The following is a 20,406-nucleotide window of genomic DNA, read 5'->3' as shown; positions in this document are numbered from 1 at the left end:
AGACCTGGAATCCCGCTGTTTGAGCGGGGCTGACGTGCGGCTGCTGGTATCCAGAGACACGGAAGATGTTCGTGAGGCTTTATGGCTTCTTTTTTAAAAAAAGCTTTTATTTTTTATTTATTTGACAGAAGAGATCACAAGTAGGCAGAGAGAGAGGAAGGGAAGCAGGCTCCCCGCTGAGCAGAGCCAGATGCGGGACTCGATCCTAGGACCCTGGGATCATGACCTGATCCGAAGGCAGAGGCTCAACCCACTGAGCCACCCAGGCGCCCCACACGGTTTATGGCTTCTTGTTCAAGAATCATGTTGAATCTGGCTATTCGGCTCCACTGCAGTGTTGGAAGGTGGGCTCTCTGAGGCATGTTCTTGCAATTAAACTGGTTGGTGCACGCTGGTTTGCGATTGATGGCCGTTCTCACCAGAGCCAACAGCTGGGTGACAGGTGGACACTCCTTGGGCGTGGAGTCTGCAGTGCTGTGCGGTCTGGATTATTCCTTTCTGAAGCCCCTTTAGGTGTCATGTGCTTCGTCTTGAAGCCAGCTCTGCTTCTTGGTGAGTAGAGAGGCTGGGGACGCCCGCCTGTCCTAGACCAGGGCTCTTCCTTCTCAGCACTTGCAGGGGAGTAAGAGCCACCCCGGGGTCCTGTATGTGTTGTTCAAAAGCAATGCGATGCAAGCTGCAGATGTCTCTGTATGGTTCCCAGGAGCCGGGTTAAAAGAAGGGAAAAGAAACAAGATCGGTTTCAGTGATGTGTTTCATTTTACCCCAAATACCAAATATGGCGATGTCAGCATGCACTCAGAGTAACAAATTCTCAGTGAGATGCTTCACCGCGCCTTTGGGCACACTTTGAAGTCAGGTGTTAATTTCCACCTACAGCCCGTCCCAGCTCAGAACACAGGAGTCCCCCTCCCTCGCAGCTTCCTGTCCCACAGCCCCGGTTACCTGGGATCACCTGCAGCCCTGAAGCAGGTGATCCTTCTTCTGACACTTTCTCAGAAGGTCACCAGCCACCTGTCGCTACGTCACGCCAGTATCATCCAGCTCAGGTCATCTCCTGGCGCAGGTGTGGTGTCACCTCCCGTCCTCCTGGGAAGACGAAGGGGCAGCAGAAGGGTGATGCTGTGAGACACAGAGCGACCACATTCACGTAACCTTTCCTACCGTGTATTGTTACAGTTGCTCTTCTGTTCCTGGTTCTTGCTGTTCATCTCTTACTGTTTTATGATTTATACATTAAACTCCATCATAGGTAGGTACGGGTAGGGAAAAACATAGGCTGTCCAGGGTTTGGTACGATCTGTGGTTTCAGACATGCCCTGGGGGGACGGCCGTGGTCATGTTTGGAACACCTGCTTGCTGCGTTGCCCAGTGGCTACTGGACTGGACACAGGACTTCTCGGGAAGAGGTGGGGGCCAGAATGTCTTGTGTTCCATCTTTCCTACATCATGCGGGCCACCACCAGCTAATTTCCCGCGTTCTCTTCACCTTGCAGGGAGAGAACCAGAGTGCAGCTGGAACTTTCCATAGTCTGGAGCAGGTGAAAGCTCTGTCCCCTTCCTTCCCTCCCCCATAAGCTACTTAGGACTTAAGCGGACCCAGGGAGGTTCGTGTTTGCATGGAAGTAACTTGGAGCGATGCTTCCACATTCCTCAGTAGTGGTTCTCAGATTGGGAGGTCCAGCAGGCATATAATTCCCATATTTTAAAATTAGCAAAATTGGTCTGAAATGCTCTGGTGATACTTTCTCGAGAATATAAATTCCTTGAAGGCAGACTGGGGTCCGTGTCTTTCACCACTGTCATTGGGGCTCTCACGTGGTCCGGCATAGAGCTGCTGCTCAAAAACACTGAAGGAAGGTGCCCCACGGGTGTGCTGAAGTGCCTCATGTCCCCAGCTGGTACCGTACTTTTATCCAGTTCAGAGTTTTTGTTTAAAGATTTTATTAATTTTATTTGAGAGAGAGAGAGCACAAGCCGGGGTGGGGGGCAGCAGGTGGAGGGAGAGGGAGTAGCAGGCTCCCCGCTGAGCTCAACATGGGACTCGATCCCAGGACCCTGAGGTACCCCAGGACCGGAGCTGAAGGCAGACACTTGACCGACGGAGCCCCCCCAGGCGCCCCCACCCAGTTCAGCTTTTAAACATGGGTTTGTTCTGACATTATATTTGGGAGACAGCAATTTTTTTGTGCAGTTTTTAAAAGGGAAGATGGCAGTGGTTCTTTATCTGAATTTAAACATCTGAAAGTCTAGTTTGCTACAGTGTGTTTTAATCATGACCCTTGCTGGCTCCGGGTAGTATTTTAAAGAGACTTTGCCAATCAGATAAGTGTTTGAGATCTTTTTTTTTTTTACTTGGTGGTGATATCCATAAGTTTAATGGTTATGTTCGTGTCTTCATTTATGGGTTTCCTATTCATGTCTTTCCCTGATTTTTTGTTAATCTGTTCCTCATCCTTGATGGCTGCATAGTATTCCAGTGTGTGTGTGTGTGTGTGTGTGTGTGTGTGTGTATGTGTTTATGCCATATCTTCTTTATTCATTCATCTGTTGATGGACATCTAGGTTCCTTCCATAGTTTGGCTAGTGTGGACATTGCTGCCATAAACATTTGGGTGCATATGCCCCTTCGGATCACTACATTTGTATCTTTAGGGTAAATACCCAGTAGTGCAATTGCTGGGTCATAGGGTAGCTCTATTTTCAACTTTTTGAGGAACCTCCATGCTGTTTTTCAGAGTGGCTGCACCAGCTTGCATTCCCACCAACAGTGTGGGAGGGTTCCCCTTTCTCCACATCCTCGCCAGCATCTGTCATTTCCTGACTTGTTAATTTTAACCATCCTGACTGGTGTGAGGTGGTATCTCATTGTGGTTTTGATTTGTATTTCCCTGACATGGAGTAATGTGGAGCACTTTTTCATGTGTCTGTTGGCCATCTGGATGTCTTCTTTGCAGAAATGTCTGTTCATGTCTTCTGCCCATTTCTTGACTGGATTATTTGTTCTTAGGGTGTTGGGTTTGAGAAGTTCCCAAAGGGCTGTCTTAAGGTGAAAAGACAGTAGATGAACTGAAAGCAATGCAGTGAGGTGAAGGATGGTGGAACCCAGTGGAGAACCACAAAGTGGCAGTCTCCAGGGAAACGCTGAGAGGCATGGAGAGCAGACTGAGGGGACCTAGCGTTCCAACAGCTGCAGCGGCAGAGGGGCTGGAGGGAGAGGAACGGATGGGGAGGAGGCCACAGTGAAGCAGCTCTGACAACTGAATGTCCTTGAATGAGAACAAGGCTGAGCCTGAAAGGGTTGTAGTCAGGACCAGTGGAAAAGGACATGAGCGGAGACGCACCCATATAGGGGTACAGTGTTTGACTTCTAAGAGTGAACATGAGAAGCTTTCTGAATTGCCACATTCTGTTCTTTAAGATGTCTGGTTTCAACAAAAATGTGAAACACACCAATGGGAGAGTGTACTCCCCCGCCCCCCACAGAAAGAAAGCAGTCAGTAGAAATGGTTTTTTTAGGAAGACACATTCGTAGATGTTTACTTACATCAGCTAGCCTAGGTGTGTTCAAAAGTTCTGGATGAAAGAAAAAGTAACTTACACTGGGAAGACAGTTGGGTGGGTAGCAGACTTTTCTCTCCTGATTCTTGATTCTATAAGATAGAATTTTATAGATAATCTTATAGATAAATCTGCTTTACATGCATGATTATTGATTCTATAAGATAGCAGAAATATATATTATATATGATATATATATATATTTTTTAGCCTTTATATATTTTTTCACATGGAATTGATTTCACATGGAATTGATTGAGGAGGGATCTGAACTTCTCCTTTTTCTTCCTAATTTACCTATCGTTCTGAAGAATTTCTTGAATGAGCCACCACTTCCCCATTGATAAGAGGGTATGTTTATTTAGTGCGAAATATAAACACGCATGTACTACAGGTCTAACTTAAAACTTATTTTGTTATCTCTAAATAAGAAATATATGTAATATATATAAAGGAAATTGATATAATATGTTTTTTTCCCAATTTCACTGAGTTGTAATTGACATATTACTGTATAGGTTTAAGGCACACGGCATCATGGTTTGACTTACGTGTGTTGTGGAATGATTTCCACCCTAAGCTGAAAACATGATTTTTTAAAAAGATCTATTTATTTATTTGAGAGAAGCGGGGAGTAGAGTTGGGCGGGGGGAGAAGCAGAGGGAGAGGGAGACACTGAAGCTGACTCCCTGCTGAGTTGGAGTGTAACACGATCTCGATCTCAAGACCCCGAGATCATGACCTGAACCCAAATCCAGGGTCAGCCGTTTAACTGACTGAGCCACTCAGGTGCTCTGAGAAAAACCATAACATGATTTTTAATGGAGGGTGGTCCTGTGCTTGTGTGCAGTACCCGACCTGCACAACTGTACAGGCGATGATCCAGGAACAATGATGGGATAGACACCTGAGTACTCAGCGTGGAGCTCATGAAATGCCACATTGTCAGTAGCCCTGAACCTCCTGGTGTGTCCCTTTCTTGTCACATTCTCCCATCTGCTAACCACAAGAAAAGGTGTGCTTTGTGTCTAACTGCCTTTGCCTCTTGAGTCTGTATCTCCCAATCATACATTATGTGGCGTCAGCCCTTTCTGAATTGTATACAAATGAAATCATACCCTGTTCTGCTCCATGCCGACCAGAATTTTGCTTGGAAATTTCATCTGGGTCGATGTGCGAAGCTGAGATCATTCCCTTTTCCTGTTCTGTTGGGTTCCAGGGCACAAATTTGCCACGACTGATTGATCTGCCCTTCCGTGGATGGTTTCTTTGTACACAGTGTTTGATTTACTTTACTTATATTTTATTTCGGGACTTTGCATTCATTTTAAGAGTGAGGTTGAGATGTAATTTCCTTGTTGCATTGTTCTTGCTTGGTTTTGTTATCAAGGTGATAATATCATGAAATGAATTATTGAGGGGTTCTCTTTTTCTGTTCCTTAAATATATATATTTTTAAGATTGGAATTACTTACACTTCAAATATTTTGTAGAGCTCACCTCTAAAACCTTCCGGATGTATTGTTTCCTCCATGGGAAGAATGTTATATAGGGATTCTATTTCTTTAGTGGTTAAAGGACCATTGAGATTTTCCATTTTTTTTTTTTAGAGTCCATTTTCATCATTTTGATTTTTTTCTAAAACATTTTCATGTATCCATAATCTTTGAAACACACTGGCATGATTGTTCTCTTGAGTTCTGAGATACGTTGTCTTGTTAGGGCTCATTCCCTGCTCTGTCCTCACTGCCACCATTGGTTCTTTGCTGGGTACTACAGGAGCCTACTGTAGGTCTCCTGGCCTTGTGTCTCACCCCTTCCTATCCGGTCTGCATAGTCATAGTCTCACATGTCTACTTAATCCCTCCGGTGCTTCCCAAGGATAAGAACGGACTTCTGGATCTGCACCACCAGACCCCCTTCCCCAGCCCAAGCCTGCCTCTCCAGCTTCCCCTGGCTTCTCTTTCCTTCTGTGTTACAGCCACAAAGGGCTACTTGCCACGCGTCCAACCTGCCCTGCTCTCTCCAGTCTTCTGGTTTGTCCACACTGTTTATCATGCCTGTGTTATTCTAGAAGGCTCCGCTCCCCCATTCTTTTCCCCATTGTCCTAATTCCTCTTTGTTCTTTACATCTCAGCGTGGTGACTCTTGTGTTCATGATGCATTCAGCGACCTCCTCCTCCCTCCCCCGCCTCGTCCCTCTCATATGCTCCCAGGGTTCTGAGTACCCAGCCCGAGTCGGCAGGCTCCCGAGGGCGCGGACTGTGCCTTGCTGGCTTTCTGCTGCCTAGCCCAGCGGGTGCACAGAGGTGGGACTCGGGACATGCTTATGTTGTTACTTCTATTAAAAACGTGTCTTGGGGGGCGCCTGGGTGGCTCAGTGGGTTAAGCCTCTGCCTTCGGCTCAGGTCATGATCTCAGGGTCCTGGGATCGAGCCCCACATCGGGCTCTCTGCTTGGCGGAGAGCCTGCTTCCCTCTCTCTCTCTCTCTGCCTGCCTCTCTGCCTACATGATAAAGAAATTAAAAAAATCTTTTAAAAAAACAAAACAAAACAAAACAAAAAACAAAAAACGTGTCTTGGGGGGCACCTGGGTGGCTCAGTGGGTTAAAGCCTCTGCCTTCAGCTCAGGTCATGATCTCTGGGTCCTGAGATGGAACCCCACATCAGGCTCTCTACTCAGCAGGGAACCTGCCTCCTCCTCGCTCTCTGCCTGCCTCTCTGCCTGCTTGTGATCTCTGCCTGTCAAATAAATAAGTAAAATCTTTAAAAAAACAAAAACGTATCTTGGGGACTTTGTGATAACAGTCATGGTATCAGACACCGTGCAGCTTTCTAACAACTGTAAGAGCACTGCCATTTGCATTATTTTATTAAGTAGTTGGGGGACGTATATGGTTTTCACCTCCATTTTATAGGTGAGGAAACTGAGTCTCGGTTTCTCACCTGCTCCTTCCAGAGCTCCCCCTCGGTAGTGGCAGGGGTGGGAGATGGGCGTGGAGAAAAATGTTAAGGTCTTTTATCTCGAAATTATTCTGTGTTTTCCTTTTACCATGGGGCTTCACGAGGCTCTATCTGAGGGGCCTTTGAGTCACTAAGGGGGTCACTCTGCTCTTCTCTCCTGGGCCTGCTTTCGGTTAAGAAAATGCAATGACTCTCCTTAGGAAGGATGCTGGAGTTTTGCTTTGACTGCTGGGTATTTTTTTGTTCTGTTTTGTTTTTGTTTTTTGGTATTTTTGTGTGTGCTGGAGGATTTCTAAATTCATACCAACAATATTCCTTTGATAATACAAAAATACAGTAAGCAAACAAAATTACTACACCTTCATCTTCTTGCCTGGTTTCCCTCCAGTTGTGGGGAACCTCGGAGCTCACTGAAGACCGCCCTCCTATTTAACGATGTGGTGAGCAGGACCTGGAGACCGGAAGCAGGTTCCAGAAACCGCATGGTCTCCTGGGAAGGTGGGCTGGAGCCTGGACTTCCAACTTCAGATCCGGCCCCCTTTCTAAGATTGTCTATCCCCAAATTGTAACAGGTGTCCAGCATCACCAAGTGTGGCTGGTGTGTGACTGTGATTCTCCACATGTCTGGCACCATTAGTAAACGAATCCTGTGTTTACGCAGGACTGAAAACGATGTGACATTTTCATGTCAAACAAATGTGTAATGATATGGGGCTGTGTTAATCACTCAAAAGAAATGATTTCTCATTCCATTATCATTAAGAAATTAAAATCGGACCTTAAAATATTTCACCTTAAATCCATAAATCTGTACCTTGACCAACACCCCATTTGGGTCAAAGATTATAGTTTGTCTTTCTCTCTCTTTTCCTTTTCTAACAAAAAGTAATGCATTTGTAATAATTTCTCCCACTGATTTATGGTTCCAGTATGGCTCTGTTACCACTGGGGTTGATGTTAGCCTCTTAATTAAAAAAAAAAAAAAGATTTATTTATTTGTTTGAGAGAGAACAGAGCACATGTGAGCAGGGGGGAGAGGCAGAGGGGCAGAGGGAGAGAGTTTTGGGCAGACTCCCCACTGAGTGTGGAGCCCGACGGGGGCTCCATCTCACGACCTGGCGATCACGACCTGCGCCAAAACCAAGAGTTGGATGCTTAACCAACTGAACCACCCAGGCACCTTGTTAGCTGCTTAATTTTATAGAAGCATCGCTTTTTGTTTTCAAGGCATCCTTAGCATTTTATGTGAAAAACCTCTACTTTTTGGGTAGTTTGTGGAAATAAGCGTCCTGCCACTTTATCCACATGGACCAACGACACCCTGTGTCTACATCACCGTCTTCCTCACGTCTTGTTGGTTGAAGAATCCCGAAAGGCAGGAGCACCCCCTCTGCACATTTGGCAGCTCTGCTGACGTGTTAGCCCTGGAGACTTCCTGCCCTGCTAAGCCTAGAAAAACAAACCAGCTGATGATGCATATAAATGTTTTTCAGAGTATGTGCAAACAGCACATTTCTGTCTTTCTCTTCCCTTGGAAGGCCACATTTTGAAAGCCTGCATGATTTCAGCCACACCGACGAGCTGTTTCCTGAAAGAAATAAAGCTGTGGGGGTGAGAAAAAAATCTTGAATAAACATGAATATGTTCCTGACGTGTTTCTGGACTGTGTCAGGTTGGGTGGTGTCTCACCGCCAAATCAGGAAGAGCTGGGAATGCTTTTTTATTTTCCTCTTTCCTTTTTTCCTTTTTCTTTCTCTATTTCCTTCTCTCTCTTTTCTTCTTGCTTCCTTGCTACTGAGTTAATGCAGATTCATGCGTGAGGTACGCCTGCAGACTTGCCCGATACCCAGGAATGGACTCCGAGGTTGACGGCAGAGATAGCATGCCTGCAGAAGTGATTGGTTGTCAGCGAGTAGTGTTTCCTGCACGCTTACACTGTGCTTGTGTTATTGGGGCCCGGCGGGTTGGGCTCTGGCTCCCCGGAAGCAGGAGATGTTGGAACTCCCAGGGAGGAGCACTGGGGCCTGGCCGGGCCAGAGCTGGGCGGCTGTGCAGGCGGAGAGCCACTGGGGCCAAGGAGCAAGGGGTCCCATGGCGGCTGTAGGTAGGAGCCGACGGATCCAGAGCCCTGCGATCCCAGCCGGAGTCTTGGAGAACACAGATATTTCGAAACCTCCCAGGAAAACGGCAGGCTCCAATTTGTCATTTTTGAAAATCAGAAAAAGAAAAAAAAAAGTGATGCCACAGGGCACCCTGACCTACCTGCGCCTCCCCTAACCCCTCTGTTTATTTGTGTATTTTTATTTTTTTAATTTGGTTTTGGCTGGAACGGTCAGCGATTCATCCGTTGTGTGTGACCCGGTGCTCGTCCGGTCACCTGCTGACCGCTCTGCTTAAATCCGCAATTTGTGGGGCGCCTGGGTGGCTCAGTGGGTTAAGCCGCTGCCTTCGGCTCAGGTCATGATCTCAGGGTCCTGGGATCAAGTCCTGCATCAGGCTCTCTACTCAGCAGGGAGCCTGCTTCCTCCTCTCTCTCTCTGCCTACTTGTAATCTCTCTCTGTCAAATAAATAAATAAAATCTTAAAAAACAACAACAAAAAAAAACCAAAAAAAAACCACACCGCAATTTGTGTCTTTCCCCACCGAGTCCTCTCCCACGTGGGGTGCCGTGCCCTTGACTTCTCTCTTCCGTTCATTTCCTGCTTCACCTCGTTAAGACTGTAAGCTCGTCGGGAAAAGCGATTCTCGTCTGTTCCGTCAACGGCTGAATTCTCTGCATCGGAAACAGCCTTGGAGCGTAGTAGGTGCTTCACAAACACGCAGGGGCCGGGTCACCAACGCTGCGAAACCCAGGTTTGCTGGGAGATGCGCCGGGCTCTGGGGATCTCCCCTTGCCACCCCTCCGGTAAAATAAGAGACTTGTTTGTACTCGATTTAAAAAAGCAAAGATGCCTTTTCTCTGCCAGAGAGAGTCATGAGTGTTAGCGGTGAGGAGGCTGTGGGAAAAATACAGCCTTCACTTTCGGATCAAAGTGCAGATTCCCGTGCCCACGCAGGGCCTGGGAGTGTCCTGGGAGCACCGAGGCCCCTCGGGGAAGGGGGCTGTGGGAGGGCCGGAGAGGTGGCCCAGAATGGTTCCCACACGTGGCATCCTCGCCGGCAGCTCAAGGTCCTCAGAAACCGGGGGGTCCCCTCCTCTGCTGACTCCTGGGGACCCCGTAGGAGTGGGCCAGGAGGAGGAGGGGCGGGGGGAGAGGAAGGCCTGGGTTCGCGAGTTTGCAGTCCAGTCAGGTTTGAGGTGGCGTCCGTCTAGTTTCTCTCTTTACCCGTAGAGCCCTGTCCAGGGGACACGATACTCAGTGGTTTTCCCCCGAGGTATTCTAAGGTAGACTTATTTCCACGTGACATTTGGCAAACGGAGGCTCATTCCAGGGGGTCAGCTTACTTCAAGGTCTTGAAAAATGAAGTCTTAAAATCTGGGGGTGGGGTGGGGGGGTGGGTCCAGCCGGCGAGGATCCGTGTTGTGTACATGGGCAGGGGCAGGCTTCGTGCCTCTCCCCATCAGGGTAGCGGCGGAGTTTCTAAATCTCCCCCGTGTGAGATGCTGGTGTTACCCAGCCGCAGTGCTCTGGTCTCTCTGCGGCGGGGACAACATTCAGGCATTGGTCAGGGGGGTTCCGGGGGCTGGTGGGGGCGGCCTGGGCGGCTTTCCGTCTGCGAAAGGGAGCGAATTGGTGAATGTGTTCCACGCACAAAGCCCAAGGCCGAGTGCCGAGGATGTAGGGGAGTGTCATGGCTCCACTCTAGGCTTTTCTCCTGTCGGGAAACTGAATGATGAAATCTGTTCCAGCAGGATCTTCTCACCCGTGAGTCTCGGTTCTGCTTGCCAGTGTGTGTGTGTGTGTGTGTGTGTGTTCGCGTGTGTGTGTGAAGGAGAGGAAGAGAGAAGATGAAATAGTGCATGTGTAGTGGCACAGGCTGGTGCTGTGACTGATGTCTCTTAGCTCCCCATTCCCATTTGCCAAAGAGAGTCTTACTGGGACCCATTCAGGGAATGACCTTCTGTGGGGAGCAGCTGGTTCTGAATATGCCGGCTTGCAGGGCACACCCCGCCCAGCGGCTCTAGGAGGGATCCAGAAAATCTGCTGCTCGGACTTCTTTTGCAAACGTGACTCAGAGTTGAAGGTGAAGCTGGAAGCTACGTGGCCGAGGTGGACCCAGACACTGATCCAAATACTCAGTCTTTCAATCCAACGGTATCAGCGCATCGATCTAACAATGTTAATTAGTTGATGGTGAACAGGGAAGACAGATCTGAAATCCCTAGCAGAACTGTTCAAAAATAGCAACAACAAAAATCTGAAAACGAATATTCTTTCAGTCCACTTTTCCAGTCTTGCCGAGGTACCTGGGTTTCATATTTTCATATGTACACGTGGGCGTGTGTTTTACATATGCGTGTGTATCACATATATAAATTGCGTCCTGTGTGGAAGTATTAGGACACCTAGGACTTTGAAAAGTCTTGGAATGATGACATCCTACTTGACAAAACAAAATGGAAGGTTTTTCTGTTTCCCTTTTTTTTTTTTTTTTTAAATTTTTAAACAACCATTGCAGGTTCAAGAGACAAAAAGCACATCAGCCTTTTCGGAGCAAGAATGTGGTTGGTATGCTGAGTTTAAATAATATTGGTTAAGTTGATTTTCCCCCTTGGGCTCTGGCAGGTGCACCCTGTAAGGTTCCAGGTGCCATCCAGGCCAGGACGAGCAACCCTCAGGACCCTCCCAGAGAATGTGGTCCTTGCAGACCATCTGCAGGACTGGGGCGTTCTGCCTGCTCCGCCTGGGGGCTCACTTCCAGACTCATCCAGTATGACCACTGGGAGGAGCAGTCCCATACTCCCATCCAGATGGTGAACTCGCCCCTCCAGATCTTGGTTGCTGTGAATCGAGACTGGGTTCCTGGGCATTCATGTCCCGGATGGGAACCTTGACAGTCTCCCCTTAAGCGCTGGTGTTGGTAAGAGGAGTCCTGCATTATGGCTCAGGAACTTGCCTTCCTGCGCTTAGCTTCTGTCCCAACCTACCTGTTGGGATCTCAGGTCTTCTGTTCTCGACTTTGAGCATCCTCCGTGTCACTGCAGACGTGAAGCATCTGGCAAGATGTTTCTCGAATCCCCAAAGGGCCAACAGGTGGACATCTGAGAGGCGGGGACTGTGGTTGGGTGAAGTCACCACCGGCCCGGAGATGGGCTCTTCTTGACTTGGTGAAGGCTGGGGTCTCAGCCCTGCTCCTGGGTGTTGTTCGCGGCCATGACAAGGGTATAGACAGAGGCGTGATTCACAAATGTGGGTGGATGCACAGCGACAGGACAGTGACGTGTATACTGGGGACCGTGCAGTCTGGCTCTCAGAGTGCAGAGACGTGGCTTCATGGTGGCACATGGCAAAAAGATTGGGTGGCCTTCCCTGACTGCAAGCTATCAAGGTTAGTGATGTGGGGCAGGCGGGGGAGGGGGGCTCTTTAGCTGCGTTCACACTGGGGAGGGGGTGTGCACTCCCCACACTGGTGGGGAGGGAGAAGTGTGTAGACTGGCCTCTGGAATTCCCATGAGAATCACATTGTATTTTTTCTTAACTGTGACTGCCTGACCTTCGAGGCATAAGCGACCCCACTCTCTACTAGAGGATACCCTCTTCCTCTTCCTCTTCTCTCTCCTTCATTGTCTCAGCCACGCCTTTTGCTCTGTCCTGATAGGCATTCTCCATCCTTATGGGGTACAGATCAAGGCCTGGGACCCTGAAATCTTGTCTTCAAATTGACATTGTACGGTTATTTTCTCCTGCCAAAGTCCAAGTCTTCAGCTAGAACGGGAGCTGGAGACGCAGCTGCGTCCCCAGGTCTCAGAGTCATAGTCCCTGGAGGGGCCGTTTGGATTCCTCCTGACCCCATCCCTGGTGACTCGGCAGCTGCGGACAGTGGCGGGGGGCGGGGGGTGAGGCATTCTGGCAGGCTCTCTCTGGGCCCTGGATCTGGGCCCTGGGAAGATTGCACGCTCCCTGGCCTGGCTTCCTCCCCCCGCCTTCCCTTCCAGTCCTGCTCCTCCTCGGCCTGACCTCTTGGGTCACCGCACCCTGCCAGGAGCCGTGCACGCCACCTCCCTGACACGTCAGAAGTCCGCTCCCATCTGGGTGAGGATGTCCGCGCGTGTTCTCAGAGGCCTGTTACCAGCACCACACTTGCTTTCGGAAGCCACCGCTGAACTCAGCCAGTTGACTCCCAAAGGAAGGCCCGGTTCTTCTCAAGACTGTTTCCCACTGTTGGAGGCAGGGAAACGGAACAGAGGTGACCTTGCACTCGGCTGTTGGGAGCTCGTGCGCCCCCGGTCAGCTCACCTGGCCTCCTGTGTCTTAGTTCCTTCACGTGTGAAGAGAGACACACAGCACTCACCTCAGAATGAGATGTGTGCTTGATTTCTGTCTTCCCCGGCTCTCTCTCCAGAGGGCTCCCTATGACTCCTCCGTGGGGCGGTCAGAGATGCTGCAGGAGAAACGCCTGCTCCAGGAGGGGGGCTAGGATACGAGTGTCTCTGAAGTTCCTTGCGTTCTGTAATTCTGGGACTCAGATGCTTACTGGGCTCAGGCTTGGGAATTCAGTTCTGAATGTGTGTGTTTGTGGGGAGGTGTCGGGGGATGTTGTGGGCGAGGAGGCCGGGAGAGCGGTGCTGGTGGCGGGGGCACCTCAGACCTCAGCTGGAGAGACGTGGGCCACTTCTGACCAAGTCAGTGTCGGCGAACCTCCTAGATTCTGACAGATCCCTGTTGCCTTGGGAAGGAGTTAGCTCCCCGTCACTAAAGGTATTCAGGTAGAGGCTGCAGGTCATGTAGCAGGATTTCTGAGGTGGACAGGCTGGATTAGGAGACTGAGAGGGGCTTTTCAAGTGCAGGGCTTTCATAATCATGGGACATCCCAGCACACCTTTTCAGGGAGGTGCCCTGTGACCTTGGTGCACCCTTGCTGCTGTGGAGGGAGAGGACTGGAATTGGAGTGGAGTTTTAGAATCAACTCTTGAATGATGAGAAATTTACTCAGGAGTAAGGATTTTGATAAAAAGAGACAAGTATAAAGTCTTCCTTGTTTTCTTGGTAACAAAAATGGGATGGGGGTGTGGAGGGAATCTGATGTGGCCCAGGGACCAGTGACCTTGAACCCTGTAGGTGGAATTGCTGAAGAAGGATCCTGTCCTGCGTAGCTCAGGTAGTGGAACCCACCAGTCTTCCCTCCTTACTGCCCACACACCTGCGGTCGGGGATGGGCTGACTCGAGAGAGATGTTGTTCTCAGCCCTACGGAACTTCCTCCAACATGCAACACCTCAGTGGGCCTTGGGGGGTGAGGCAGAAGCCTGGGATAGGAATCAAACGTAAGGCAAACAGACCTCATTTTTTTTTTTTATTGTTATTGGATGACTTTAATGAAATGGCATTTTCTTATTTAAAGATGGTAATTTTTTGCATCAAAAATAACAAATACAATAAAACATTAAATAAACAATCATGATACTTTGAGACAAACCATAAGTGACTCTTAATCTCACAAAACAGACCTCATTTTACCCAATCCGAATTTAAGCAGAGAAAAGAAAGCTCAGTGGAGCTAATCAAGTGTCTGTAGCTGTTTTAAATCATGGGGAAACCGAGTTGTGAGTCCTCTGATCTCAGAGAAGCGTGGTGTGACCAAAGGAGTCTTCAAAAGGTGTCACGCACAGCAGGCTTAGGACGGTCCCACCTCGCCGCAGAAGGCAGCTGTTTGGGAGACAATGGAGGTGGCTTACTCTTTGAGCTGGAGAGCAATTGCAGGGGGCCCCAGGTGAGAGAGCTGGCTGGGAGGTAAGAAAGTGGGGAGAGAGACACAGGTGGATAACCTTGGGACCCAGTAGAAGGGTGTCGGAGGAGGAGGCACAGTGAAGATGGAGGGTCAAAGTCAGGGGTCTGCCGGCGGGTGTGGTATGGTGTAGACTCACGTGGACCAGGGACCCTTCTCTTTAGGAAAGCCAGGCTCTCCACGCACAGGTGGGACCCCACTCTTCTGTCTTTTCAAGGGTTGGCCTCCTGCAGTGATCTCTCTCGTCTCCTCCATTGTCTCTCTTACCCCCGATGACTCCCATAACCAAGCACACACGCTCCCGCTTCTCCAGTCTTTAAAAATCCTGCCCATACTTCCACATTCCCTTTCACCATTGCCTTGTTCTCAGTGTCCTTTCCTGGTCTCGTCTTCCTCTTCTGTCCAGTCCCCAAACCCATGACCATGGTCCCCGCCGCTCCACTGTACCTACCTTTGTCAAGGTTGACAAAGATCTCCTTGTTGCTACGCCCAGCGGGCCCTTCTCTGGCCTCGTCTTATTCAGTCTCTGGGAGGCATTCAAGGTAGTTGGCCACTCTCTTTGATGCCGAATCCTTCCATGACCCATGATTTCTCTTCTTTTCTTGAGTCTTCTCTGAAGGATTCCTCGTTTTAACTTCTTCTGCTTGCTCCTTCTCTACTCCCCTTCAGACATGAGAATTATTAGGGGCCCCAGACAGAAGCCCTCGTCTGCCAAACTCTCTAGGGAGGATCCTTTCAGGTAGGATGGCTGTGAAGGTGTGAGTGTATGTATAAATGTATGAAAATGTCAACAATGACTTCCAGATCTCTGTCTTTGGTCTTAGACTGCCCTTCTGAGCTCCAGACGTCCGTATTAAATGGCCAACTCAAGCTCTCTGCATGGATGTCTCCTAGCATCTCAAACTGCACGTGACTCAAACAGAATTATCGCCTCTCTGCCCTCTCTTCCTGCCAGGGCTGCCCGTCCATGGCATTCCTTTATAGCCTGTTGCTCAAGCCTAAACCCCAGAAATGGTCCTTGATTCCTCCCTTCTTCTCACCCATCGGCAAGTCTTGGAGGTTCTACCTCTCGTCCATCAGCTCTCCCATTCTTCACTGCCATCATCCTCATCCGAAGAATCACCCCTTCTTGCCTGGATTAGTGCAACAGCCTTCCATCCTTGGATAGGTTCCCTTCTTGCCCCCTTCTAACCCATCCTCCATGACCTCCAGTCAAGGTTTGAGATACACCTGGTGGTTCTGTAACCCCTTGCCTGGGCCCACAGTGCTCCACGTGTCCTGCCTCTTCCATTCTTCCATCTCTACCTCTCTCTCTACTCTCTTCCTTGTCCACCTGGATCAGCCTCGCTGACCCCCTTTCTTTCTGCAGACTCAACTTACCCCATATCACCCTATTTATTTTCTTCATAGCACTGAGAACTTTAATTCTCTTACTTATGAATTTGTTTGCTTATTATGCATCTTCCCATTAGAATGAAACCTCCCTAAAAAGGACCTTATCTTTCTTGTTCCTCATGGTACCCATAGCTTTTAGAATGGCTCCGGGTACATAGTAGGTGCTCAGTAAATACCTGTGGAACATGTGATCAACTACACATAAAGCACTGTATTCAGGGAGCCGTCTTCAGGTGATGACCCTATGTGGCTTCCCGCCCCCCCTCTCTGGTAACTGGATTTCTGTGTCTTCATACATAGCCGCTTGTGGACTCCAGGCCTGGCTTCTTCTCTGTGGTGGGTGGCAAGCCTCCTTACACATTTAAAATTATGAGTCTCTGAATTTTAAAAACAATAGAGGCAAATCACAATGACAGCAACTAAACGTTACAGACGATTTGCTAGGTGTGTTGGTAATCAGTTTATAGGGAACTGTCTTGAGATGAAACCCATCATTGTTCTGCAGTCATGTAGGATTTCCCTGAGTATTCCCTAGATGTGTTTGTGACTTTGACACATCCTCAAAACACCTAGGAAACATACACAGAAGCAAGAAATCTTGTTGTTAAATTTACCTTCTTTTTTCACATGGACATTTTCATTCCTGTCTCTCTCTCTTTTTTTAAGCCTGACAAAATTTAACCATTGGAAACAGCAGGTCAGAAAGCAGAAGGTGATTAGCTATAGCTATAGTCAAGCCAGAGAGTCTACGATATTTTTTTTTCCTACACGAAATATGACCGAGGTGTGAAAACATGAGTACTGGAGAGGTTTTTTGCTTTTTCTGGGGTTTCAGGTTGAGATCCATAAAACAGCACTACAATGTCTGAGAGCCGGTTGTCTCTGTGGGGTCTGTGGTATTAGCTCCTCTTCCCTTTCCTTCCCAGGCTACTTAGAGCAACAGTCTCCAGCAGCCATCAGCACCGGCTGGCCAGGTGTCATAGACGAGTTCCGCACCTTTGTTGGAGCCTGGACAGACTTCCCTGCAAGACTCCTACCCCCCTGGCACTGTGGCAGGCTGTAGGGACTCCACTAATTTCTGAAGCAAAGCTGCCGCCACAGACGAGAGCATTCTGCTAGAAAAAACTTACCCAGAAAACCTGTGTCAAGGCTTCTGGGTGACTGTCCTGTTTTCCTCACTTCAGATCAGAGCAGTCCAGACTGAAGCTAGCCATTCTGAAGCAAGGCAAGGGAGATGGGGTGCGGGGGTGGCGCATGGCTCTGGGAAGATTCCTGTTGCTCCCTGGGACAAATGTGTGAACAAAATGTCATGGGAAACTTCTGAAGTTTTTGGAACAGTCTAGTGCCAACCAAAACCTAGAGTTGTCTGTTTTCTGTGCCTTCCCGAGACAGTCACCTACTGATTGCCCTTGTTATAGTGTGGCAATCACATGGATGTTTTGCCCCACATTTCTTTTTTAAGATTTTATTTATTTATTTGACAGAAAGAGAGATCACAAGTAGGCAGAGAGGCAGGCAGGGGGGCCCAGGGGGAAGCAGGCTCCCTGCTGAGCAGAGAGCCTGATGTGGGGCTCAATCCCAGGACCCTAAGATCATGACCTGAGCTGAAGGTAGAGGCTTAACCCACTGAGCTACCCAGGCGCCCCGGATATTTTGCTTTAACTGTAGTTCCTGCTGCAGTTTGAGAATGTGACCATTGGGGGAGCCGAGGCAGTTGAGGGGGACTTTTACTCCTCCTGCTTCCTGTTTGCAGAGAGTGTTTTTCTCAGAGTAGCACCTGTGGCCTCTTTCTTGGATTCTTACTCATTCCTTCCCAAGCAGGGGAGTGAGGTGCCGTGTTGGAGGCAGAGTCGCTGATCTGCGTTCCTGGACCAGGTGGGGCTGCACACGGTGTCGCGGGGGGCCATCTCCTTTATCTCTTTCCTCCTTGTCAACCAGTCAAGGCAAGGATCCTGGCTGAAGGTATTGGCAACTGATGGCAGGAGGTCCACCGGGCCATTGGACCCCCTGTAGTCTCCGAGGGATGATGTCCTTCTTCCTGAATCCCCTCAGCCCTGACGACGGGGGCTTCTGTCTAGTGATCCAGATGCCCGAGTCTGGGCATTTCTTGAACCAAACGGAGTCTCCCTGCCAAAGCCATGTTTATTTCATCTTGGATTTTTCTATAAACATCCAAAGCATTATGAGGGAAAAAAAAAAGTCTTAAAGGAAATACACCCAAACAATTAAAAGTGGTGATTATTGGTTGGAGGGATTACGGGGTGACTTACATATTTTCTTTTGTGTTTATCGGTATCTTCAAAGGTTTCTGTGGTGAACATGCGTTTCTTTCATAGTGAAGAAGAAAGTTTGTTTCTCACTCTTTCACCAAAAAAAAACAGGAAGAAAGGAAGGAAATGAAAGTCCTAGGCACAGTGGATTGGCATCTGAAGTTAACTGTGCTGTAGCTGAAACTCTGCAAGGTTGTGGGCAGTGGGGAGAGGGCGGGTGTCAGGGAGTCGGTACCATGTGTGCGAGTTTGAGGTGGACCAGCAGAGTGTCCTGGCCTCACAGTGCCTCACCCAGACCCCTGGTGTGTTGCACCTTGGCCTTTACTAAGCAAGGTCATGCCCCGTTCTGGGACAGCTGTTAGCAGGTAAGTGCTCTGGGAATCACCCAGTTCGGGGACTGCCTACCTGTCAGGGGGTCCTCACAGGGCCTTATTTGTAACCAGGTGACCTTGCCTTTCAGACCACGGCAGAGAAGTCCCCTGGAGCCTACTTCCTTCCCGAGTTTGCACTCTCGCCTCAGGGAAGTTTTCTCGAAGACACCACGGGGGAGCAGTTCCTGACGTACCGCTACGACGACCAGGTGAGAACCTCCTCCAAGAGCCTCCCTTTGGCTTTGCCATTTGCCAGTGGGCAGGAAATGGTTTCTCAAAGATAACTTGAAAATTGTCGTGTTTTTTTTCCCCTTGGCACAACGAGTTCTTGACTCTCTGGAGGGATCCCGTGACCTCGGGGCTGCCCGCGTTTGCATGTACAGTTTCCCACACGGGGCGCGGTTCTTGCTCTGGTTGGGACGTTGGCTTGAGTCACTTTTTCTTATTTTTATTGGAAATCTGTGATAGAGTCATTCATTTTAGTGATCACTAAATTTATTTATTTATTATCTGAAATGATCCAAGAGTATTGTTTTCTGATTTAAGCCTCCCTCTCTTTTGCTCTCCTGGCTTTTATTTATTTTCTTTTACCAGCGCCAACATTGATCTTTTTGCCCATCTTGCGGAAAGGAACAGGGTAGGTGTGCGTGCGTGTGTGTGTGCGCGTGTGTGTGTGTGTGTGTGTGCGTGTGTGTGTGTGTGTGTGTGCTTCTGTCCCTTCACGGAGGCTCATGGAGAACAAGGCTATGCTTGGCATAAGAGGTGGGCACTGAGGACTGATTCCCCTCTGCTTCGCTGAAGGGACCTCACGCTGATGCCTTAACAGCATCAAGGATCGTGCGTGTCCCTGAAATCACTCCCCACTCGTTGGAAGCAGAGCACATCCAGTCTGCCAGATGCAGAGGTTTCTTGCTGGTGGGGCCCGAGTTCATGGGGCAGTCCACTGGGAGCGAAGGTGATGGAGAGCTTGGGCAGACCTGGCAGAACCTGGCACCTGCAGGTTCCATCGCCCACGATGGAGCAAAGCAGAATGGGCCGGTGACTGAGGTGTCCTCTTCTGTGTGGTCAAGGCCACACGGCAAGTTCGGGCCCGATTGCCACATGCTAGTTACAGGGTGGACGGTGCTTCTTGGGAGCTGCAGCTCTGGGGCGGTCGCTGTGGCCATGTGGGCAGATGTGGGGTGTGATGAAGGGGAGCAGGCCTGGCAGGCAGAGCCCTGAGGTGAGGTGGGAGATCTCCTGGCCTGGTGAGGGAGGGTGAGTCGGCAGCCGAGGGCGGCAGGAATGGTGGTCTGTCCCCGGCACCTGCATCCCAGCCGCGTTTCCGTCCTCCAGGATGCTGCTGGGCCGCCTGCCCTTAGGACATGTTGCCCTGCCCCTGGGGTTGGGCTGGGGGCAGGCTGTGAACACAGAGCCCCAGCCGTGGGCAGGGAGCCAGCCAGGTGCTCAGGGGCAATGGTGAGACCAGTTGTTTCATAGAAAACTGCAGCAGGCCGTCTGTTTTCCAAGTGACTGGAAAAGTGCGTGGGTGAGTTCTTGCCGTGGGGGGCAGGGGCGGGCGAGGCATCATGCCACGTTCCCGTAACAGAGCCCAGTTGATACTCTGGGTGGGCAGCCGGGCCTGTCTGCGGATGGGGTCCAAGCTGTCATTAAGTTGCTTTCCACCCTTCTCCCCGGTGGGTTTTTACAGGGCCTGTAATTTATGGCCGCTTTTAATCGAGAAATCAATGATCCAGCAGGTTGGCATGTGAGAGCTCCAGGGAGCTAATTGGGAAGGCAGTAGAGGATAAAAGAGGGTGTCTGGAAAGCCATGAGCCGCGTCCCGTTTAATTAAAGAGCACTTAATGCCTTCTCCAGGTTCTATGGATTACGCCGTACTTCTATTTGATGTCATAACAATAGACAAGCTAGAAAAAGGAAAATAAGCCTCCTCAGCCTTTTCAGAAGGCCAGAGCAGA

At 49.5% G+C, this 20,406-nt stretch overlaps 1 protein-coding gene across 1 annotated transcript in view; it reads left to right on the top strand.

Annotated features, from left to right (window-relative positions):
* ADAMTSL3 (ADAMTS like 3) overlaps positions 1–20,406 on the top strand; it is a 339,850-nt gene that overhangs the window by 27,678 nt on the left and 291,766 nt on the right. Inside the window, exon 3 of the mRNA XM_059179851.1 lies at positions 18,538–18,657. Coding sequence (XP_059035834.1) covers positions 18,538–18,657 — 120 coding nt within the window. The remainder of the gene's footprint in view (positions 1–18,537; positions 18,658–20,406) is intronic.

The sequence above is a fragment of the Mustela lutreola genome, chromosome 7 (genome assembly GCF_030435805.1).
Source record: "Mustela lutreola isolate mMusLut2 chromosome 7, mMusLut2.pri, whole genome shotgun sequence".
Lineage (NCBI taxonomy): Eukaryota > Metazoa > Chordata > Mammalia > Carnivora > Mustelidae > Mustela > Mustela lutreola.
The sequence above is the reverse complement of the archived record's forward strand: the minus strand, read 5'-3'. Positions and strand labels throughout refer to the sequence as shown.